This window comes from Lutjanus erythropterus, chromosome 15 (assembly GCF_056507025.1).
Source record: "Lutjanus erythropterus isolate fLutEry1 chromosome 15, fLutEry1.hap2, whole genome shotgun sequence".
NCBI classification, from domain to species: domain Eukaryota; kingdom Metazoa; phylum Chordata; class Actinopteri; order Lutjaniformes; family Lutjanidae; genus Lutjanus; species Lutjanus erythropterus.
Window position 1 is genome coordinate 24,229,017 of NC_139331.1, and position 24,727 is coordinate 24,253,743.

At 38.4% G+C, this 24,727-nt stretch overlaps 2 protein-coding genes across 3 annotated transcripts; both read left to right on the forward strand.

Annotated features, from left to right (window-relative positions):
* The first annotated feature begins 54 nt into the window (after positions 1-54).
* On the forward strand, positions 55-4,110 carry ppil6 (peptidylprolyl isomerase (cyclophilin)-like 6). The gene is made up of 8 exons (XM_084737079.1): positions 55-183; positions 606-701; positions 1,930-2,106; positions 2,440-2,502; positions 2,684-2,831; positions 3,585-3,644; positions 3,765-3,900; positions 3,993-4,110. Exons 1-8 carry the CDS (start codon positions 106-108, stop codon positions 4,108-4,110), a joined length of 876 nt encoding a protein of 291 aa, XP_084593205.1. The 5' UTR covers positions 55-105.
* Positions 4,111-5,595: 1,485 nt separating this feature from the next.
* On the forward strand, positions 5,596-22,980 carry cd164 (CD164 molecule, sialomucin). Of its 2 annotated transcripts, XM_084737453.1 has the most exons (6): positions 5,606-6,165; positions 9,477-9,545; positions 18,691-18,759; positions 19,117-19,224; positions 21,329-21,409; positions 21,513-22,980. In XM_084737453.1, the coding sequence occupies exons 1-6, from the start codon at positions 6,096-6,098 to the stop codon at positions 21,683-21,685; spliced, it is 570 nt and encodes a 189-aa protein (XP_084593579.1). In that variant the 5' UTR covers positions 5,606-6,095; the 3' UTR covers positions 21,686-22,980. The 2 variants fall into 2 exon arrangements, with proteins under 2 accessions (XP_084593580.1, XP_084593579.1); XM_084737454.1 differs by lacking the exon at positions 19,117-19,224 and having other exon boundaries at positions 5,596-6,165.
* Positions 22,981-24,727: the final 1,747 nt, after the last annotated feature.

The following is a 24,727-nucleotide window of genomic DNA, read 5'->3' on the forward strand; positions in this document are numbered from 1 at the left end:
TAAACACAACGTCATATTAAAGCGCCTCCATGCTTGTTGCTATGGCTACGAGGCTCTTGTTTACAGCCTGAGAACTTTTTCGACTTTTTGGTTTTCTTTTCAACTATGGACTCTAAAATGCACATAGAAATCGTCGGTTTAATTAAAGACCGTAGTTTTCATATTGCCAAATGTATTGCCGAGGTAAACCACTAATTTCTTAATTTTCTCAAGTCTAGAGTTTTATATAGACAATATATATATAAATGCACTAGGTTATGTATTTATAAATTTCGATGTGTTTGTATAAAAAATACTAATATAGTAATATAATAATTATATGTTACCATGTATTTATACACAGTAAATGCACTACATTTTCTTGGGTGTATAAAAACTGTACATATTTTATATTATATTTATATCTTATCCTATTCTACTCTGACTTTGATTATCTATATATATGTTAAATGTGTGCGTAGCGTGAATGGACCACAATTCTCATTTTGTCGTGCAATCCTATGTTGTATAATGATAAATAAATTACCTTGATACAATGATAATTATGGGGTAACTGATATGTTTACACCTGGATGTTAACAACACTTTTGACTATGCACAAACAGGGACTAAAACAGAAGTTTCCCGAGGCATTTCTGGATCCAAAAATTCAACCACTACTCGAATTTGACTGGCACACATATCTGTGCGACAAGAAAAGGGTGAGTCATCTGATTATATTTGTTTGAAGTCCAAGGATCCAGCAAATTATTCATAACGAGTAAACCTGCTGTCCATTCAGGCATGGACAGTTGTGATTCATGCTGATGCTCTGTACGTGTTGTGTACTAAAGCTAACCTAAATCAGGGGGGGAACAAGATTATATGTAAAGGTAGCAACGCCAGTTAGGCTAGCTATCCCACTACAAGCAAAACTCATGCACTGAAATAGTTTGACCTACTGAAAACCCTTATTCTACCAACGGTGGAATAAGGGTTTTTATTGGGGTCCACCCAGACCCCAATACATATGGTATTTTTTGAAAAAGCACTAATTAAAACAGAAACAATATTTGAAGTCATTAAAACAAATTGAAAAATAAGTGAAAACACATGTGGGTGCCCCTTGGAGGTGTAAAGGATGTTAGTAGAAGTAGAGAAGTATTAACAGTGAAATATACTTAAAATATTAAGTAAAAGTACTTGTTAGGCAGCAGTATGGCCTTATATTACTTCTGAGTTACAGACCTTTCTCACAGCAGCCACTCTGACATGAAATAATAAACGCATGTGTTACCAATGATACAAAATAAATAAATAGTCTGTTCTATTCAGATCAAACAGAGTCAATGAGCTTCTATTGGGTATCTTGGCTCATTGGGATCTGCTACACTAAACGGAATGGGACCTTTATTAGTGTCATTGGTATCACCTGTGTTTATTCAAGTATTTCATATCAATATGGCTCTTTGAAAAGGTCTATTATTATATTAATTATAGTAGGCTATTATTAAAGATGCATTACTGTGCATGTAAATGTAACTAGTCAAAGTGAGTGCTTTTAAATTAACATATAAACTGCTGGGCATATATATCATATATGATTATAGCTTTTGTTAGTATAATCTTAATCTGTAGGAGTAACTTAAACTTCTCAAATGAACACAGTCAAATAAAGAGTACAATGTTTGCCTCTGAAATTTGGTATGTAGGAAGAACAAGTACACTAAAATTGTACAGTGAGTAAATATGTTTTGTTATCTTATTACAATCACCTCATTTGAAATGAGCAGTAATGATAGTGCTGTTATAAATAACAAAGGCAAATGTATGAGCTCTACTATACAGCTAAACGCACCTACACAACAAAACACTGCTGTAGTTTGACGTTGTGGTTATTCTGAAATGCTGAATCACAACGCATTTGTTGCTCAACACTTGTGATTCAAGGAGCTGCGTGGTGAAGTGTGGCAGTACTCCAGCAGCCTGATGTGCTTTCTGGACGGCCTTCTCCTCGGTGATGAGAAGGACCTCGTCTGCTGGGCCAAGATTCAGTGGAGCTTCACTTTCACTCAGATGCCGGCTTTCACTGATGATTACTACACCAAACACCTACAGAAAACAGGGGCGAGTTACAGTCACATAAATAACAAATATGTTAAACACATGGATGTATGGAAAGTTAATTTCCTGTTCTGTGGTGGGTGGAAGCATGTGTTTGACTTCTGTAAGTAGTCATAATTTACTCAGAACATAATTGCATTACCAATTACATGCAACTTGTGACTTTTTTAGAATAATGTATAGGAAGCTTTGCAAATTATCAGGCTTTTGTCATAGTTAGAGTCATCAGTAGCTCCTCTAGCTGAATATTACTCTGTAAAAAGCCCACATTTATTATATTTGTTTGTCTTAAAATATTAAAATTAAAAGAATACACACTCTGTTCTTTCATTATAGCATCAGTTTGTCTTCATGGACATCGAAATAGCAGGAGAAGCAGCGGGAAGGATATTGTTTGAGGTGAGGCAACTGACACATACCACCCGTGTTATTATGACCCTCTCATTTTTGCATGCATTCCCCATAGTAAAATTTGACAGGACACTGATAGATATTATCATAAAATGGCAATATAAGACACCAGATGACCATTTCCAACTAGCAGAATGTTAACAAGGCGCATTGTTCTCCCTCTCCTCAGCTGTTCTCAGATGTTTGTCCAAAGACATCAAAGAACTTTGAAGCTCTGTGCACAGGAGAGGCAGGTCTGTCACAGAGCGGCTTCCCACTCTGCTACAAGGGCTCTGTGTTCCATCGTGTGGTGCCCAACGGCTGGGTGCAAGGTGGAGGTACAGTCCACTCTAGTCTTGTAACAGTGTTCACAATATTTAACTGTTGTTCACATGAAAATTAAACGCAATTAAAACAGGAATATGTAAGCTCCCATCTAACTTTAGCATCAGTGCAGTGAGCAGTAATATCCATGTTATGTTCAATATTACTTTTTCAACATCATGTGCAATAATACTTTCAATATCATGTGCAATATAACTCTTTACTCTTTATTACTTTTCAGTATCCCTGCTAATATTACTTTGAATATCAGAGTCACTACAGGGTTCAACATTAACAATGATGTGATGGCCAACAGTCACAAAAAGTTACTCTGTTGTCACCAAATATGCCATGTATTTGGCCCCCTGTGGCCTCAACTCTTTAACCCCATACTGCAAGCCTTTGCCAACACGTTACAGTTCCACATGCACCCAGATTACTTTGTGCCTTTTGGTTCAACACTTCATAAAATAAACAGTATTCATCACCATCTAGCAACTGATATGTCGGGGCTCCTGAAGTCTACCCATGAAGGCTGTATTACAATTGAGTGATATATATATTTTTTAAATTTCTCTGACCTTTCTGTTTACAGTTAGTGAAATAAGAAGTGAACACCTCTAACTTCCTTCCATATTCAGTTCCACATCATTGTTATTTTTCACACTAACACTTGTTTAGATTATAACAGCATTAAGTCATAAACATAATATTGTGAGATTGAGGATGTGAATACTGTGGTCTATAGTATATTTCATTTTTTGCAGATATTTCTCCAGAGAGGAAAGGTAATGGAGGGGAGTCAATCTATGGACCAACTTTTGAAGGTAAAAAACATATAAAGAGTCTTTGATATCTTAAGTATTACTATGAGAACATGCTGTACATGTGTGTTTATTAGTTTGTTTACTTGTATTGTCTGCAACATGTGTCCTTTCACCTTTTAGATGAGTCCTTTGCCGTGACCCATGCTAAACGGGGCATTCTGGGAATGGCCAATAAGGGTCCCCACAGCAATGGATCCCAGTTCTACATCACCCTGGAGCCAGCACCCTGGATGGACAGGGCCTATGTCGCCTTTGGGTCTGTATCACTAGTTTGACATGAGAGACACCTGTTTAATTTCACTATTCTGCATAATCTAATAATCTCACTGTCTTTATTTTCAATTCTAGTCAAGTGGTCGAGGGTGCTGACGTCCTCAGGAGGATAGAAGAGGCTCCAACCAGCAATGAAAGACCAAAGTATGACTGTAAAGTTACAGATTGTGGCGTCCTACAGATTAATTACTGATGTCTTTAAAAATGTTTTTAATGTAGTAAAATGAACACAACACATGTATACACACATTACTACAACCAATTTTGCATCGCAAACAAGTATTTAGCTTTGATTTGCATGAATTTGTAATTTGCCATTCTGTTTGTAATGTGCATGACTCAGATAATGTGTTTATAATGTGCATGACTCAAAAAAACAATTGTGTCTTCGTGTCTTTGTCAACAAACATTTAATTATTCTCAAGGGGCTCCACATCAATTAATCTGTGTATGTGAGAGGAATATTATTATACTTTTATAATGGTTTCTCTATTTCTTTTTTGTTCAAATTACATTTAATATTTATTCAGAAAACGCTTAAAGGTAGAACCAACCATATTTATAATAGTCACTAATTTTAAAGCAGCCCAAATAAAACCTGTGCAGTTACTGAAATACAAACACAACGCTGAAAATAAGGTGGGCTGAAATGAAAATATTTGCTTTTAACATTCAGTGTGTAATGTATTGCTGGACAGATGTATTTTCGATCAAGTCAGTAAGCAAATTTGGATATGAATTCAAGTGTGAGATGCAGAGATACAGCAAGCAGTTGAAAGATCAATTTCACCTGTCCAAAATGCATTTGTGATCAGTGATTACTGCTCAGAATCATAAAAGTGAAACTGGGGGCCGACGATGGCCCCTGCCATGTGGAAGAGCCTGCACTTTTATCTGATTTAAAGTCACATACAGATAAATTGTTAATCAAATTGAATTACCATTTTGTTTCTCTCATTCTTTAAATTCTTCACACGTAAAAGAAATTTGACTTCAGTTTATCCATCGATCCAAAACTCTGTACCAATGAAGTGTTTTTAAGTTGTAAACATTATAAAAAATGTAAAGAAATGGATATACATGGAGTGGATGATTATGTTTAGTGTAGGCATGTATGCAGTAAACAGTATACAGGATTTATATTTAAAGTGACAGTTCATAATGGTATTCACATGTTAAAAACAGGACGGTGCATTTAAACTGAAAAATCTGTTATTTAAAAAAAAAAATCTATAATGGACGTAAGTGGATGTTTCGGTGTTAGAGGGACTAGTTAAACTGTTCATCAGAGCGATGGCCTGTGGGAAGAAGCTGTTCTTGTGTCTGGTTGTTCTTTATCACCCCCTTTATACCTGGTATTAAAATGCACCCTGTATCCTGACATGTTATCCAGATTGTTGTACTGATTAAGCTCTTAAGCTGTCTTTTTAGCTTTTATCTAACTCTATTATTTTACAAACATAAATGTGAGCCTTTTTTGCCAAGTTATTTATTTATTTATTCATGCATATATTTTGGGTAAGTAACCATGATGTAATAAGTGTGATAATGTACAGTGAGCATCTCATTATCCTGCATCATCCTGTTGGGATTTATTTCACAATAACAACCTGCTTATTGCAGGTTAACTGTGTCTATAGCAACAAAGCCATGTAATAATATTAGTATGTTAAATTGCATGCCCTAAAAATGTTGAGCACTAACCATAATAAATAACATTATTATAATTATATCATTATTGCCATAGGGGGTCATGGTGTATGCATGCCCCGGGGCAAAAATATAAATATGAGAGGTTATTTTTAGCGTACTAATATTCAGTGTTTCCTCACAGGTGTACTTTGTTACCTGGAATTTTTGCGTCTCATGTGGCTCTAAGAAGCAGAAACGAAACCCAGCAGCGGTTCGTATTCTAAAAAAGAAACCTGTCTCTTTCTTTTTCTCGGCTTTCCTGTGTTAGCAGTGGTTTTTTTTTTTTTCTCACAGTCCCTCCCAGTAAAAAGTGCCACATGACCTGTCAAATAGGAAGTGAGGAGCTCCCGAGCAGCAGCAGCAGCGACCACAGACGCAAGAAGACGAGAGGAGGAAGCCGTGAAATCTCTGAAGTGTCATTCTCGACGTTTCCACGAAGATACCCTTCACCCGCCGAGCAGATAGACTAATAAGTTGGCATCAGTCATGTACCTGAAGGTGGTGTTTTTCGCTGTAGTTGTAGCTCTGGTTGGAGCATCAGCCGCAGCAGAGTCAGGTAAGTTTGCGACCTCTCAGTGTTGAGCTAACGGCTAGCTAACAGCTAACACACAGCCCGCTTCTGCTGCCGTGTACCTCCTTGGGTTAGCTCGGTGAAGACATCCACGGTTAGCTGGGTTATATCTACCTCCGTGCCTCCATTTTCGGTCACCACAGGGTCCATTAGATGTCTGTTTTATTAGCCTGGCGGTGTCACCCATCTTGTATCGGTTTACATGAAATAAATACTCAAAATTCCCTTTTGGCAACTTGTCAGTTTTTATGTCCACGCTGGCCAAAGGGACACAAGTTGTCAGGAGCAGCTAACGCTTTAGCCTGCTAGCGAGCTGTGTGACCTGAGATTAAATTAGACTGGTGTAACTGTGATATTTCTTCTCATAACAGTATGGCTTGTGAGAGGGCACAGCAGGAGCAGGACTGGTGTAACCCAGTTGATCAGGTACCAGGGACCAGATCAGCCTGTTATGCAACAGCCTCTGTGTTGTGTCACATTTTAACATTCATTGCACTGTACTGCCCTGCTCTGTTTGTTTGTACTTAACAGATTTGAAACTTCTGTTGAAAGACTAGGGATCTAACATAACAAAAAATAAAAAATAAAACTGATGACTTAAAAATGTGCGTTATTAAATAGTAAATCTGATGTATTGAGCAGTTTTTGTTTGTATACACTTTGTTTTCCTTTCAACTTAAAGGCATAGTTCACCCAAAAATGAAAATCCTGTCATCATCTTCCCACCCTCATGCCGATTGAAGGTCAGGTTTAGTTTTTCAGACCACAAACGACTGCTGTTGTTTCACAGAATCTGCCAAACTGTGTAAGCGAATAGTGACCAGTTTTCAAACATGAAGAAAAAAAACAAAACAAACATTAAATTCCTCCGTATTGCTTGTCTGGTGTAATCCAAGTCTCCTAAAGCCCTGATATGCTGTTCACTTGTGTGAACGAAGCTCCAAGCTAGACATCTATAGTGACGATTTGGGCTAAAAACATGGTGTAAATGACTGTCTCGCAATGTCAGCTTGGCATATTGGGATTTTAGGAGACTTGGATTACACTAGATGAGCAGTATGTAGAGACATTTTATGTTTTTATCCTTTTTTTTTTATGTTTGATAACTGGCCACCATTCACTTACATTGTTTGGGAGATTCTGAAACTCCAGCAGTGTTTTGCAGACCAAAAAAAAACCAAACCTTAAATCAGTATGAGGGTGAGTAGATAATAACTGAACTTGTCCTTTAAAGCTACTATAAGGACCTTTTAATATTTTGTTTATTTATGGGCCCTTTTGGACAAAAGCGGTATTGTGTCCATCGTAATAACCAGAGTATTTACCTTGCAAGACAGCTGGATTCACAAAATCATGCGAGAATCCATCCTGCCAGGCTTCAAGTTATCCATTTGTGTCAACACCAAAAGTGTTGTAGCCAATCAGCTTCCTAAGAGGGACCATTGGCAGCTACGTGTGGGGTTTTAGGTGTGACAACAGCGAGAGGTGTCCATGGAAGCATCTTGTCTCAAACAAACAATGGCAGCTCCTGAAAAGGTTATCACATGTACTGGGATAGCATCAATTACATCAGAACTGCAGAGCATTTCTTCATTGAAAGAAGAGATTGGAGCTGAGACTTTTCTCAATGGAAGAGATGTTTTCGCTCTCTCCTGACCGACTTCGGCAAGAGTTTGATCTGGCTGGTTGAAGGAAGCCCGTGTTAGACGCGATATACAGATGGTTCATCTAATCACCTGCCAGGTGTTTTTTGAAAGCACCTGCCCTTTTCCAAACAGTTTCTAAGGACCACTTACCATCTGGTGTGTCAAAGTAAAATGTCAGAAATAAAATTATCGGTGGCCTGGTTGCTCGGTCGGTAGAGCATGCACCCCATGTATTGAGGCTTTGAGTCCTCTGCAGCAGCTGTGGGTTCAACTCCCGCATGCATCCCTTTGTTGCATATCATCTCCCCCAACTGTCACCCGCTTTCCTGTCATATATTCAGCTGTCCTATCGATAAAGCCATCAAGAGGCCTAAAAAAAATCTAAATAAAAATCTCCTGCTTCGTTTTAACTGGCTAATATACGACTCTCTGTAATGTCTGGGTAAATGTAAACACAAGCTTATTTCATCTGATTTCAGAGAATCCAACTCTGTGGCAGGCATTAAGAATAACTACACAGAAACAGACTAATAGATCTAATCGCAGAAGGTCTCGTAAAGTCATGTAGAGACATCAGTGATAAGCTGAGTCTGTTTCATAACCAGTGAAAGACTGCTTGTAGTAGCTTTAAAGAGGAAATATGTAATGTATTTGCTGTACTAAATCATAAAATGACCATGATGTGTAATCAGAGATTAAGGAAACATTGCTAAGTTGAAATACTGGCTTTTCTGACATCATCGCTACAATCGCAGTGTCCTTTGAAATTTCCATTCTGGGCCAGACCAACTGTTTTGTTTTCCCACTTCACATTTATTAAAGTTAAAATTAATGCTGAATGTTCACCAAATGAGTTAGTGTCTGTTTATGAGTAATAAGAAATCATTAATAATCTTTTAGAAGAAGTAGATGGCTGTAATGCTTAAATTGAGCAATATGTTAATGGATTCTGGCAGGTAGTCACTGAACTCGAACTCCGGTGTGTATTTTCAGAGCAGTGGACTTTTGTTTATGAGTTTAGCTTCACAAGGGCCACCGTAGTTTCTCATACACGCTTGGCAGATAAGCAAGATTAAATCCCACACACTGGTCCTTTAAGTAAAATGAAAGTAGCCATGACCTAAGTGGTCAAAAAAAATGGTATGAATTGTCTTTGGAAATTAATGTTTCAATTATGTTTACAGAACTGGAAAACAAAAACTATGCAGCATGTTTATCTGGGCTGTACCTCCCATTGGCTTGTTCTACTATATAGGTGTGTTTACAACTATGTTTGTTCAAAGTGTTGACAAAAACCTGCAGTGGTCGAAACATGTTGGCATTTTAAGTGATTTAGCAACTACAATAAAGACTTCTTCATCTTTCCGTTTCTGTTACCACGCATTTTGAGTGCCTTGATTATCTTCCTCTTTATATTGTTTTATTCCTTCGTTATGCGAGAGAACTTTACACATTCTTTGTCTGCAGTTTACAGAGAAACCAGTCATCTTTTCTGCTTCAGATTTATTATTGAAAATTTGACAATTTTTAGCAGACCTATTTTATAGCCACATCTGGCAAGCCGCAGTTTCATTTTCTATCACATGCAGGAAGTTACAGTTATTTAAAAACTGCCATGACTAAATCTGATTTATTCTGATTTCTTTGCAGATGGATGTTCCGGTCTGTCATGTGATTCATGTGGAACCACTACTGACTGCCAGTGGCTTAATTGCACATGTGAGTGTAAAATGTCTTAAATGTGTGGAGGCAGGTTGTGGAGCGAGAGGCACAGGTTGGTCTTTGTGTGTCCTAAATTGTCCAGACAGCTGGACTGATTGGACACATGATGCCAGGGTATGGAGAGAATGTGTGGCAGTGGATGCTGACTTTTAGATGATGTCATATCAATTTCCCCGAAGCCAGAGCTGCATCGTAATCATCTGGCAACACTATCCCAACGCTGTGGATCTGGACAGGCTGGTTTGGGAGTAAATTACTGGCACACGGCCCCATTAGGGGTGTAAATCACAAGTTTAATCATGATGTGACATTTTATCAATTCTTTGGGCAACTAAACTATATTTGCTGATATCACAAAGTCTGTCATGATATGATTTCAATTTGATTCATTCAAAGGGCCTGAAATCGATATGAGATGATATCATATGTCCATTTGATACAAGTTAGAGAAGAAGCTGCCACCCCTTTCTTTTCTGCTTTTGGTCATAAAAGAAAAAAACAACACAGTAAATAATTATAAGCAGTTTAGCACAGTAAAGTTGCTCAAAGTGACTCCACTAAAACTCATAAAATGGTGCTTAACAACAAGAATATTTAACAAACTATAAAATCTGGCTCAATAATAACTGTCTAGGTTCATAGACAATAGTTTCTTGCTAGTCACCATAATATAAGCTTAAAGGAACAGTTCACCCTAAAGTCAAAAACACATTTTCATTCATCCCTCTAAATATTTTTGGTGTGAGTTGCAGAGTTTTGGAGATATCAGTCATAGAGCTGTCTGCCTTTTCTTAAATATAATGGAACTAGATTGGCTTGTGGTGCTCAAAGTGCCAAAAAAAATACATCTGAAATAGTAGTAATGTCTCACTCCAGAAATCATGACCCGGTTACTCAAGATAATTCACAGGCTTTGGTGTGAGCAGTTTCATGTAGGAACTATTTTCTTTCTTTGGTAGAATCTACTAGAACTACTCCCTGTATTTTTTTTTTTTTTTGGTGCTTTGAGCACCACAAGCCAAGTGCCATCTTGTGCCATTATATCAGAGAGAAGACAGACCTCTCTATAGCTGACATCTCCAGAGCACAGCAGCTCACGCCAAAACTGACTAAATGGATAAAGAGGAAAAATATCAATGTTTTCACTTCGCAGTGTTGCTATTCATCATTGATTATTAAATCAATATATCAATCTAAATAGATGGAGAGTTACATCTCTTGATATCAGAGCACGAGGGATTGAATTTAATTGTGTGGGTGATTGCATAGACACAACAAAGTAATTGCAGGGTCTAATGTTACTTTTGTTGTTGTTGTTTTCATTTCCCTGGTCAGGCAAGTGGACGAGAAATCTGCTTTGCTTGAAATAAATTTTTATTTGCCTGTATGCTTATAGTTTTATTTATGAGCGGTTATTAGACAACAACAAAGAGTTAATTATGTTTAATCTAGGACTGTAACATCTATAAAATGTCAGAAAGTAGTGAAAAATTTCTGTGTCATTTCTTAAAATCTCTTGTTTTTCAGTCCAAAACCCAAAGATATTCCGTTTAATACGATAATGAACATAAGCAAGCAGGAGATTTCCATATTTGAGAGGCTGAAAACGGTTTGTGCATGACAAATTACTTGTTACTATTAATAGATTGTCAAAATAGATGAAGTATGCAGTCCTTATTGTTGAGCCCTGCACTGTAGAAGTTTTATAGGGCAAGTGAAGTAAAACTAGTTGTTCTCTCTAAAAAAAAAAAAATGTCAAAGTCTCACTTTTAGTTCTGATTGTAGTTTGTCTAAATCTCTGTATTGCTGTTCTGTAATTTAATTATGCTAATGGAAATGCATGTCTTAATACGAGTGCTCCAAGAAATCTCCCTGACTTCTGCACTAAAGTGTCGATGTGGACAAATATGCTGCCGCAGTGGTATTTTTCAGCCTAATTTGGAAGTCTTTACTGGTTGATTAGAAATATGCATCATTCAGTGAAAAGGAGTTACCATAACAAAACTGCATGACTGATTGCTTCCTCAGTCAACCAACAGGCTCTCCAATCGCTGGTTTGTGGTTTTGTGTCAGGAGAGGAGTTGTTTATCTTTTCGTTACCTGTGAACAGAAATGATGTTGCGGGTTTTATGGGTAAAATGCAGATCAGTCAGCGCAATCATCAGGTTTGTCATGCAGTTCCATTCAACTGATATGGGAAAAAGTGTGATAAATCCTGATTATCGGCTTGAAAGCTTTCCTCTGCTTAAGTGTTTGGTGAGGTTAAGACTCTGGCCAAAACCTGAACCCTGTTGGTGTATTGTGATTGTTGATGTATCGCCCTAGAGGGGCCTTGCTCCAGTGTTGGCTCGAGTTCAGTATGTGCAGTGAGGCGCACACAGGTCCCTGGTGATTGTGAAGAAGATGAACAGGAGAGGAAGCGAGGGGATGTGTGGCAGGAAGCCTGCAATATCCTCACGCTGGGGAACAGAGGGATGGAGGGGATAAAGGCACGAGTCAGAGGAAAGAGTGCGCAGATAGGATAAAAGATAAGTTTCATGTGCCTTGTTGTTCTCATAATATATGCCTCGGGTCCAGTTAAGGGTGGGAGTACACTCTGATCTATCTCATCTTACATTTCAGTTGTCATTAGGCTCAAAGAATGGAAGATACTGTAACTTTTCTGTGTAATCTTAACCCTATTACTTGACAGTTCAGCTTTCAACATCAGTAAACGGTTTGCTTTTGTAGGACAGGCTCAGGTATTTTACCTCTCATGGGAGCTGACCTGTTTGACAACTTCACCAATGAGGAGAGGTTGTATGGAGATTTGTTGATCCCACACCCTCCTCCTGCTTTGTCTCTGAATGTTAAGTGGACCAATAATAATACATGACTTAATGATTCATTAAGTGGTGGAACAGGACAGGTGGGATGACAGTTATGTGTCTCATTTCAGAGACAAGGAAGACAAGGTGGTTTCCTGTGGGAGAAAGCTGTACTGAACGCACACGAGGAAATAACAATTTAATACCCACAGACACAAACGCATCAAAATCTGTTCTCTAATTGAATTTGTTGTATTTTTCAAATGTTTTAAAGGGATAATTTGGAGAAGCAGAGAGGAGTGCCAACACCGAAGCTTTCTGTTTAAGTGTGCACTGTATTTGGAGTATTTTCCGCTGCTTTACCTTGCTGATGCACGGCCTTTCCTGACAGGAAGCTGCCGTCATGGAAGTAAAATTTCACTCTCTCCAAACCAGATAAAATTCTAAAGGTGAAATCAATAATTTTACTCACAGGAACTCACAAGAAATTCAGACATAAAGTAGATTTGGGAAATTTTACTGTTGCTTCTACTTTTCCAGAGTCAGAAACGAGGAAATGCCTTTTGACAGAGCTTTTAAAACAAACAAAAAGAATTTGGTGTAGTCCTAAATTATGTTTAACCGCAATATTAAGCGATCTTAGTTCAGTTTTTAAATGTCTGTTGAAAATAACATGATCATAATCTCGGGTATCCAGGAACTGAACAAAACAAAGCAACTGACAGGTGGAATCTGTTTTTATTGTAAAAAAGATTTGATTTGAAGTTAGTTTTTCCCTTTGTCATCAGATCTTAATGTAAACAAGAAACTGACTCATTACTAAAGGTTTCAGGGTTCTGCTGTTTTTATCTTGTTCTTGTCAGGAAATGTGTTTCTTCTTTGCTGATTTCTGACACCAGAGCGAAGAACTCACTCCAGCTTACTACACAGCATATTGGAGAGGCACAATTGTATTGACAGCTTACCACACAAGCACACAATAAGTAAGCCTATAGCTAAAGCCTTTTACAAACTGTAGAATGGATCACCTATTGGATATGAACTCAGCAAAACCCGGAAAGGTCAGCTCTGGCCAGTTTGAAATTGCTTCACTGGAGCAAAGCATAACCACACTGTTGCAGCAAGCTAACACCGCCTACCACATTGTCATTACCAGATTTATCTTCGGTTTAGGGATTTTGTGTAAACAAGCTTTTGGCGTCAGAGGCACATTTCCCAGCAGGCCAGCGTTTAAATGCTCAAAAACTTAACACGTGTACACGCAAGCTCTGCAGCGTCTTTAAGTGCCGGCTGCAGGCTGTGACAAAGCTTGTTGAGAGCTCTTAACCAAGAGGCTGTTTTCTGTGGTAAGAGAGGGGCCTTGAGATGTTCATTCACACCTCTGTGGATGCACCTCGTGGTGATGATGATGTCACCATCTTGGAAAAAGGGTGAGAGTCAGTCCTAATGTTCACAGCTGCCTGCGAGATAACAGCCCTATGACCTGCTGGAGAGTGAAAAAAACCCACCTCCCACATGGTTCGACGTACACAGACCGCAGTGTCAGATCACACAAAGAGTGTGAAAAATAATGCTGCCAACACTTTAAAAATGACTTGATCTTTGATGGAACTAAATCGCAGTGAGAGAGGCAGTGAGTCATTAAGTTTCCAGCTTTAAAAAGTGTCACTTTTAGAGTTTAAAATACATGGTACGACTTATTTTTTTCATGAGGGCAGGCATGTGTCATCAGAACGACCACCTCCTCTGTTGGGTGAAAACAAGCGCTGTTAAATTGCAGGCACCAAATTGAAAAAACTACTGCCATCGTGCCTAAAAGTGGCTGTGTCGAATTTTGCACGTCAGACAGTAAAATAAACCCCTGATTTTCTTTGCCTCCCGAACGAGTGAAGGACAGTAAAAGAGAGATCTGTGGCAGTAGGCCATCTGCAGAGATGATGGAAATGGTGTGAAAACTGTGGGACCCACAGTCAGTCATGTACGAACACTTTATCACAGTTAAGTTAATGATGCTGCTGAGTAAATGACCCGTGTGCCGAGATGAATCAGAAAGTCTTTTTGACGGTGTAACTGAAGTTTTTACTGTTGAAAAATTATGGCCCTCCCATAAAACACCTGTTTTCAAAATGGAGTTTGGTTTAACAGTTCGCCCACTTGAAAGACTGCGGGAAGCAAAGAGCATTTTAATGTTAATAATTCACATAAACTGAGCTGACCTACCTTCCAATAATGAACTCTGAAAACAGCATAAAGTAACGTAGGAAGTGGAGCTAAACCCGACCTGTTTTCTACTCTCTCAGCTCGTAGTAAAAGGTTTATCAAATTATAGACAATTCTGCTTTGCTGCAGTAGTGTAATTGTAATTGGATTACAGTAAGATCACACTGGACGCACTGTCGAAACAGAAAAACTAACTGTCTCAATGGCAGGAAAAGTGACAAATGAGATACATTGCTTGAGAATTCAGTAAAGTAGTTGTAAATATCAGGTTCGTCCGCTTTGATGGAAGCAAACTGAAAAGACACTCATTGACCCCTATTTCTTTAATTTTTAATATATAATGACTCCGTTTGTTGATTGTTAACGACATAACATAATTGTTTGCCTAACTGTCTGTAGGATTTGGGCTCTTAATAGCTAAAAAGCAATGCAGTATTCTTATTTTATTCTGTTAAATCAGCAAATTAGAGGGGCTGCTTTCACACAGAAAAGGTCGCAGGCATGACTCGAGGGCACAGTACCCAGTATTATTTTTAACTTTAATTTTATTGTTATTATTCAGTGGGGTTTATTTTCCATCTTATGATATTTTTGACATTTTATTTTGTCTTTTTTTTTCTTATTTTTATCTTCATGTAACTGGTATTATTAAGTGGATTTTATCCATGTAGAGCTGCATTCTATTTATTCTATTCTCATTTTATCTAATTTAAACTAGTGGGTTTTATTTTTCTTATTCTACACTATTGATAATTGATTAATATGTTTTAATTGGTTAGATGATTAATGATTAGGCCTAATTATTAAGATCCTTAGTTCACTCAGTGTCTTTTTTTATGTGAAGCACTTGGTGCATGTAATTTCTTGTATGATAGGTGCTATGCAAATAAAGTTTATTATTATATTTAGAGGTGCAACAATAACACATTTATTTATTATAAAGTGACTTTTAGATTAATCACCAACTATTTTGATGATCAATGAATCGTTCTGTGTCAATTTCTTAAGAAAAAAATATCCCAGTTTTCCTATTTCAGCTTCTTAAATGTGAATATTTCCTGATTTCTTTAGTCCTCTATGACAGAAAACTGAATATCTTTGGGTTCTGGAAAAAACAAGACATTTGAGGTCGTCATGTTGGGCTTTGGGAAACACTGATCAACATTTTTCACAATTTCTGACATTTTACGAACCAAACAACTAATCGATTAATCAAGAAAATAATCAACAGATTAATTGATAGTGAAAATGATCGTTTGTTGCAGCTCTTATTACACTAAAGAGAAGTAGTAGTGTCAGTGCTCAGTGACCACAACAGGCACCTGACAGAATAGCCACCAGATTGGTTTCCATTATAACCACATAATTGAACTAACAGCCAAGTGACACAGTTTCAACAGAAACTTCACATTATGGGTTTCACAAACTAATAATTACAATAGAAAGGACAGCTATTTGGTAGATGCTCGTATCCAAGACCAGCGCACAAAGATGCATAACCACAAAACACAGTCCTGCTGTGGAAAATGTAACACAGACTCCTGAGTCATTCTTGACCCTATTTGGAGAAAGCCAAAAGATGCTTCCAACAACGGCTGCAGCCTTACTGTTAAAGTTGCCGTGTATTTAATTTCGTAATTTATGGAGAGCCATCTGGTGGGAGTCATCAGGCTGGGTTGCTGTGGATTGTAGTATAACAAGCGTGGAAGGTGTAGGAAGGCCTTTTACAACACCAGGTGCACTTTATTGAGTGGACGTAGTTCTCTTTATGATGTTCCTGTATTCCAGGAAGAATATGACCCCATATGCTCGTAGACACAAATTCATTCAGTGAGGTCAGCAGCCGTTAATGGCCTCCGCTTTCACTTTGTCAAACCAGTATTGAAAATTTGTGGGAAATGCATGTTCCACTTCCGTATTACTTGACCCATTTAGTTTCAGGACCTGTAAAGTGGCATTCCACAGAGGACTGAGACGAGTGAAGGCAAAGAGTGACCTGGCTCGATATTTGTTACTGCTTTTCTTAATTTCATTACTGCAGAGCTGCGCCAGTTAGTTGACTCATCGAATTGTTGTCAACTATTAAATGAATCTCCAACTGTTTTAATAAACGACTAATCATTCTGAGTAATTTGTTAAAGAAAACAAATTCTCTGATTTCAGCTTCTTAAAAGATTTGATTCACTTGAGAATCTTCTGATTTGTAGTCAAGTTTGAAATAAAAGCACCCATTTTATTAACTCAGAAATTTCTGCTATGTGAATGTTTTGTACTGAACAACAACAGCAGTGAAGTGAATGTATCGTATAACTGGGTGTGAAAAGAATCTATAGTCACAAGTTGCTGTTAGTCATGACTCATGGTTTCCTCACTGTGACGCAGGCAGGCAGAGTTTTACCACTGCAGAAACAAACATAAACTGATGCTTTAACTTGTTGAACTTCCTCTTGATGTAGTTAATGATGTCTGTAAATTAGTAAAAATCATGCTCCTCATGTAAATGACTAAATAACTGCATCAATGCTATGGTACGTCTGTAACTTGACCTTCTGTCAAGTATTTGGGACGGGCAAGACTTCATGGGGGAACAAAGTCCATCTCTGTCATGGTTAATTAATAATCCAATTTTACAACAATGATGAGAATACACCTAGATGATCAAACTGTGACTCAGCACGCTGAACATACAAAAAGCAAATCAAAATGTCTGCAGTCTCAAGCAGTTGTGCTGTACAGAAGTACAGTTTTCAGGTGCCTATGCTTTATATGTGTGCTCCACTTTATTTGTGAAATGCATTTATTTGTCATTTTTAGTTACTATTTACTTTGCAGATAAAACTGCCCATTAATATAGATGTGTAGCTCCCTTTGTGTGCGGCAAGCATGAGAGCAGTTTTTTGTTTTTGTTTTTTGGCTGCAGTAAAAATGTTGTTTTTTTGAAAGGCTAAGCATCAACAAATCTGGATAAATGCTGAACAATCCAACAAAGCCACCCCTGAAATCTATTGCAATCTATTACATCTACAAGCAGACTAACACTAATAATATAACTGAAGCCTAATCTTTATCTGCAGGTGTTAAAACAATGAAGAGACTGCAAAAAAAAAAAAAGCTTTATTATAATTGTACAGAACACAACAAAATTAGGAACATTGCTCCTGATCAGCACAATTAAAAAGACACAGAGACAAAAATATACAAAAATACACAAGAACAAAAACAACGACAGAAAGTAAACATCCACAGCTGAATAACTGGTTAAAAAAATTAAATAAAAATAGAATTATAAAGTAAGTAGAATAAGAAGTAAGTAGAACACTGGTAATCTTGAATAGAAGAATAAATAACATAAAATAAAATATGCATTTGAATATGTATTATTGCACAAGAAAAGTTGCAGTGGTTTGCATGTAATTATTGCACAGGAATAAATGTAATATTGCTCTAATATGGATGTATAGTGTGCTGGAGTCATGATGTTATTGCACAGTAGCTTGACAGAGACGGTTTTATGCAGCCATAATTATCAGTGACTCGTCATCTTATATCAACAGATAGTGTGCTGATACGATAAAAAAGTTAAAAACAAACAGGTTTCAGACATGTCCAACTTAAGATAAACAAGTGTTATGATGGGGGCAGCAGGATGGAGGGTACGCCATCCTCCCAACTGCAGGATGTGGGCTTGTGTGAGCAACAGCTCTGACCTTCCTGTGGAGGAGATAAAAAAAAGAGAATTGCCCTTTTGACTGCGCATTATGTTGGTTCACTATCTGTATGCATCACACGAGTAAGAGAAAGATTATCAGAATCAGCTGTGTGTGCGCTCTATGTGAACATGAGTTATGAAAACATTGAGATCAAAACTGTCAGTCATTATGTTTTGGACACAGTGATGTCAGTGATTATTTGGCTTCCTCTTGGTGAGTTGTGTAAAAAGACTTCAGTGAGATAACTAACTTATTGCACTCTCATCAGCTCAAAATAACTCAAGATTGGACTTAAATGAATAAAATGAAGCACATAACGGAAATCTGCTTTGACAGCTTGGGTAAACTTAGTTCCTGTGAAGCACGAAACAGGCATTTAATTCAGGGCACTTTTGTCTCTTTCAGCGTCTGTGGGCTGTCACAACATGACCCTTATGGGAGAGAACGAGACCTGCAGCAATGTTAGCTGCTCAGGTAAGTCTAACAGCATTGTGGTTCTAATTATCAAACTGGAAATTAACATTTTGTATTAACATACCCTTTTAGGCCCAAAGAGAATCAGCAGACAATAGATTTGTATATAAAAAAACCCACATTTCTCCAAGTTTGGGATACAAATTTCCTGCTGATTCTGTTTGGGACTACTGATGCTCTAACTGAGGTGTCAGTTAATGATCATTCTCAGCACTTTGGGTGTCTCTCATCTGTTGTCTTTGTTTGTGTCCTAATGATAAGGGATTATTGTTAATTTTTTTTTTTTTTTTTTTTTTTGGGTGGTGTCTCTTGCTTTTCCCCCTTTCACCCTTTCTTTGGTGTTGGTTCCCTGTCCAGCTGAGCCCACTCCCACAGCAGCCCAAGCTTCAACTGCCTCTTCAACTGCTCCCCCTCCCATTACAGCCACTGCCCCTGTCGTCACCACCGCCTCCTCTAACAGCTCAGGTAACCAATCCCTAAAAACCTCTGCTACCTCCCTGCTGTAATCTGTGTTGTCTAGTATAGAAGGTTTGAAGTTGTTAATAGTTTCATTGAGGTCTCTTGAAGTTATAATCCTTAAGAATTTCATGAAATCATTTTCAGTAACAGGCATTCAGTGTATTTACATCTGCAATTATCTCTCTATATTGTAGTTTTGAATGTTATACAGTTTTTACACCAAAATCAGTGCATATTTGTGAGTTTTTTCAAACATGGATAACTCAGACCCGACTGTAACGATATTTGAGCGCTGCTTGAACAGAGATGGATGGAATTTGCAACAAAAAAGTTGCACAAGTGACCAAAGGAGATGACAGATCCTCATAGTATCGCACAGGCAAAGGGGCAAAAATTAGCCTGTCCCCCTCGGTCTTAACTGTGTGGAGTCTTCTGACCCAGAATGAATGCAGATTGCAGATTTGTCCAGTAGGAAGGGGGCTTTAGTGGCGGAGTCCGCCATTCCCGTGCTGGATTCAGATCGCCTTCACATGCCCGAGGGATTCACAGGAAAGGCTGTAGCCTGTGTTAATGTTTTAATTTCATCTCATTGATAACAGCCTCACTGTTTACTCTCTGTAGATCTCATCAGAGCTGTATCGTGTTACTGATAATGCAAACCCAACATTTCCCACTGCTGCTGCTTCACAAAAGACAACCAAGACAAGATGGCAGTAATACACAGCATTTTTCGTCAGTGCACGATTAGTCAGCTAAACAAATAAATGTCATTACCCTTGCTAGTCAGCATCAGAAATACTAGTCAGTTGAACTATTTACTAATATTTTATTAATGTAGGCTGTGTTTGAATAAACTGGCATACAACCACTTGACAGGAGCAAAGCGTTACCACATTCAGCACTGGCAGGTGAACGTTTACTTGCAAGGAGAGCAGATTGCTACAGCTGCAGCTAATCATGGATGCTGTGATTCTGCTTGCTTTGAAAAGATAATGCATTTAGTGAGTTATTGTCATATTTTGAAGGATAATGTGCAGTGTTCATAATACACAGGGAAAAGTGCCACACATTTCAATGCTATTTAAAATATGATTCGGTTATTGAAGAATGAGACTGCTTCAAATGTCTTTTAATACATGCAAATGTTTTTGGATGACGTTTAATCATATCGACTAATAGTAAAACTTTACTGTGTCCTGCTGTTGTGTGGAAACTCCTCACCTGTATGCAGAATGAAATCAGGTCGTGGTTGTAATTCTTATTGACTGACGTCTTTATTAAAACAACATTGTTGTTTGGCTGCACTGTAAACAGAATCACTAGTGTTTGTATTTCTGACAGGGTAGCTGCTCAAGGAGTGTCTGCGATAGTAGGATACCATGAGAAACCATGGGTGTCTGAAAATCAATCAGGGCTGAAATCTTAAGGATTACAACTTTAATGAAGTTAAATAGTGTAAATGTATAGTTCTGATTATTTGATCTGGGGGTGTGTCAGTGTATTAGCTACAGTAGATGGCGGTTGGCATGCCCACTGTTTTGAGAAGCAGAGAGGGGCACCAGCACAGAAGCTAAGCAGCAATTCTGCTTTGGACAGGGTCATCCGCAAAATGCATATTTTAGCCACTTAGAAAAATCTGTATCAGTTAAGGTATATGCTATATTTAGAATATTTTTTTACTGCTTTACCTTTACCTTCAGCCTTTCCGGATGGGATATGAACCAAATATCATTCTCTCTGCACCAACCAAACTCCATATGCAAAAGTGGTAGAGGACAGGAGTTGCTGTTAGCTTGTTTGGTGTCTTGAAAAGATACAACAAACTTGCAGACTGAGGCAAAAGTGGACCAGCAACTCCCTTGTTTTGCAGGGTGAAATGACCAATTTTGCCCATGGAGTTTAGTTGGTTTAAGGAAGAACAATATTTGGCTTATATATCAGCAGTGTCACTTCAGAAAAGGCGGTCTGACAGCAAACTAAAGCAATGAAATTATTCTTAATATGCGCATTACCTCATACATCCCCACTTTAGATAATCCAAACTATCCCTTTAATGATGTCAAATGATATAAAGGCTGATGGATGTGTTCTTACTGGGACCCTATAACAGGCAATGCAACCACTATCCCCACGGCTGCCCCCACTCACAGTGGTAGTAGCTCCACCCCTGCTACTCCATCCACAACTTCAGGTAAGTGACAAAGTCTGCCATGTTTAAATCTGTCGTGTGATGCACAAATACAAGAATAATTCCAATACATCTCCATTTTCCTTGGCTCTGTCATTCATCACAGCTGGAACCAGCACAAATACCACACCAGTCACCCCCTCATCTGAGCCTCACAAGAACACCTTTGACGCTGCAAGCTTCATCGGTGGAATAGTGCTCGTCCTGGGCCTGCAGGCCGTCATCTTCTTCCTCTACAAATTCTGCAAGTCCAAGGATCGCAACTACCACACCCTTTGAAGCAGCCGCACATTTGGAATTCACATCACTTGACGTACACCCCACCAACTAGAACCTTCCAGAGAAGACTCCCCACTCGGCATGCACTCGCCAAGACGGACTCAAACAGTGTTTTCAAGCAAGTGTTTCTAGATCTTTGATGTTTAGACCTGCATTAGCGCTGCCGTTGTAGTCTGTAGATCTGTAGAGATAATGGCATTTAAGCCCTGAGCATATGGATTACATCATCTGGTTGCTACTCCCACCACCTGCTGTTAGTCATCCTGCAAAGACCATTTTCCAGCAAATTGAGGGGGATCGTGTTATGTACCACCCCTCTCCTCGTGATTTGTCAACTAATACATCACATTGGAACTAAAGAATCACTCATGTATACAGAGTAGCTTTCCTGTTGATGCTTCGGAGTAGTACAGCTGCAAAGTGGTAGCATTTAAACATTTATTCGTCTTGATTTGGAAACACTGTTTGAGTTCACAGCTCAACATGACGGATTTGATGATTCAGTGTTGCTTTTTAGCCTGTTGAATAGTGGGCAGGTTCCCTCTCCCCCCACGCATCATGTGTAAGTGTTTACAGCTGATGTAAAAGAGGCGGGGTTACTTACAGTACAAGGGAATAAAAGCAACACCCAATCATCTGACGTCAGACTGAAAAAATAGCAAACCCTCTAGTAAACAGTCTTATTTTTGGGTGTCTCCCTGAGTGCTGTGCGTTTTCTGCCGTTTGACGTCCCTGGGGAAGTATTTCATCCAAAACTAGTTATAAAAATATCAAAAACCAACTGCCAGTAGAGCAGCTCAATGCAATAAATCATGTAACAAGTTCATCCTCCCATCCTTTAATATCCTAGCTGATCTTTACCGACATCAAAACTTATCTGGCCCTTTGGCACCATTTCTGTCAAAAAAGGGTCAAAATGAAAGATTGTAGAATAATTCATTTGTTTTATTAATGTAGATAATATAGAAAATGGGGAGATAAAGAAAATGGCATGCACCTTCTTGATGTGACAGTGATAGCAGTGAAGTGCCTTTAATGTCCAGTATGACTTAAAGAGAGACGCAGAGGAGGAGGAGGAGGACGAGTCTTTTCTTTCGATTGAGGCCCGAGTGTTATCATTAGTTTTTGTTTCTGAGGAGGAAACGGTATCGCGGTGCTGATATTGGTGAGAACCGTAGTATCCCAGCTGGGCTGAAGAGTCTTTTATTGTTGAAGAATACAGTAGATAGTTGTCACTCGAGGGCCTTAATCAGACAAGATTGAAGTTTTTCCCTGTAAGTCAAGGACTATTCAGTGCATGAAACCTATGGTCTTCTCACTGGTGACCTTGTGTAAATGAATAATTTAAAGGGATAGTTTGGATTTTTTGAAGCTGGGCTGTATGAGGTTCTTATTGTTAGTCGGTGTGATGGTGGTCAGCACACCCACGGTTTTAATAAGCAACAGGAGCAGAAGCTGAGCAATGAACTGCTGTGGACACGGTCAGCAACAAAAGGTATTTTGTCCTCAGTTTAAGTCTACAGTATATTTAGAATATTTTCATTGCTTTACCTCGCTGTCAGACAGACATTACTGATTGTGCCTGTGGTGTTCGGTTGGTTTTGAGAGAGCAATATTTGGCTTATACAGCAGCAGTTTCCTGTCAGAAAAGCAAAGAAGTGAAAATATTTTAAATAGCGCGTACACACCGATTTTGTTTTTTAGGTGGCCCTTTTTAACGTGACTAAAAAGCCTTTTGTTGTCCTACTCAGCAGTTCATTGCTCAGCTACTCTCCGCTTCTCCAAACTGGTGGAATGCAGACCAGCATCTACTGCAGGTAACATACAAACCTATGTCAGATAATCAAAACTATCCCTTTAGAGGTCCTCTGTTAGCACTCAACGCTGCTCCCAAATTTCCTCCTCCTGCTCTATTTATGTTTGAGAACTCAGTTGTAAATTGTGTTCAATTTCAAAACATGAAAAATGAGCTGGCAGGAAATTTTGGACCGTTGATAGGTGCTATAAAGAGTGGACCCTTTTTTTTTCTTCTTCTTTTTTTTTTTTTTAAAGAAAAGGCAAAACTATTGGGCTTTAATTTAAAAACGATTAGAGAGAGTGCATTGAGGTAAAAATGTTGGATTGAATGCTGGTTTGGTTAAATGTGTGTTGCACCTCTAATTTCTGAAGTTGCCGTGTAAAGGAGAGGATTGTGAATGAAGTGCAGAACTGCAACAAGTGGCTGTGTTAGAGCTCATGTCAAGTTCTCTAATTAGCTTGCTGCTAACTGTGTGATTTTTATCCCCCCCCCGCCCCATTTTTGTCCCTCCTGTACATAGCCACGTCCTGTTTTTGTTTATCTTCTTGGTTTCAACTTGAGGAAAGGCTAAATGAAGGAGTGTTTATCAGTACATTTTGCTCGTAGCGGCTTGTCAGTGTCGAGAATGTTATGTTGTTTTTTTCCTTTATTGCATGCTGGATGCTTGGAGTTGTGATTTATCCTCCCATTGCATATGCTCTTACAGATTTAGATCCACTTAAAAACCACTTCATTATTTGTGATTAGCCCATATGCTAGCTGAAAGAATGCCTTGAAACAGTGTGCATTAAGCCAAAGTCCTCAGTTTTTGGCATGGAAATTGAGCATTGCACTGACAAGCTTTGTTTTGTAACTTTGTCTTTGTAAATGTTTTCATGATTCAGCCAAAAAAAAAATCAGATGCTTGTATAAATACTCAGTCTTGAATAGTAATAGATAATGGATGAATAATCACCTTGTTTTGTATGACCACGAACAGTAAGAAATTCATGTTTTGGCTTTTATCATTTAGGATTACATGTTTTCTGCTGCTCACCATCAACACGCCTTTTAACCTAGTCACCTGGTGGCATTAGGCTACAGCCCAAAGACCCAACTATGGCGAGTAGGCTACAGAGTTCTGCCTTAGCTGCACCCATTTGTACATTTCTCTGCATGCGGAGAGCCTTCGCCCCAAATTTAGAGAAGTATTTGAGTTTTATTCACAGCTGCTGACTGCTACGCTGTGTAACCACTGAATCCCA

Coding starts and splice junctions, on each gene's coding strand:
- ppil6 (XM_084737079.1), top strand. CDS start 106: ATGGACTCTAAAATGCACATAGAAATCGTCGGTTTAATTAAAGACCGT. Junction 3,645..3,764: donor CTATGGACCAACTTTTGAAG/GTAAAAAACATA, acceptor TTCACCTTTTAG/ATGAGTCCTTTGCCGTGACC. Junction 3,901..3,992: donor AGGGCCTATGTCGCCTTTGG/GTCTGTATCACT, acceptor TTTCAATTCTAG/TCAAGTGGTCGAGGGTGCTG.
- cd164 (XM_084737453.1), top strand. CDS start 6,096: ATGTACCTGAAGGTGGTGTTTTTCGCTGTAGTTGTAGCTCTGGTTGGA. Junction 18,760..19,116: donor CAGCAATGTTAGCTGCTCAG/GTAAGTCTAACA, acceptor TTCCCTGTCCAG/CTGAGCCCACTCCCACAGCA. Junction 21,410..21,512: donor TACTCCATCCACAACTTCAG/GTAAGTGACAAA, acceptor CATTCATCACAG/CTGGAACCAGCACAAATACC.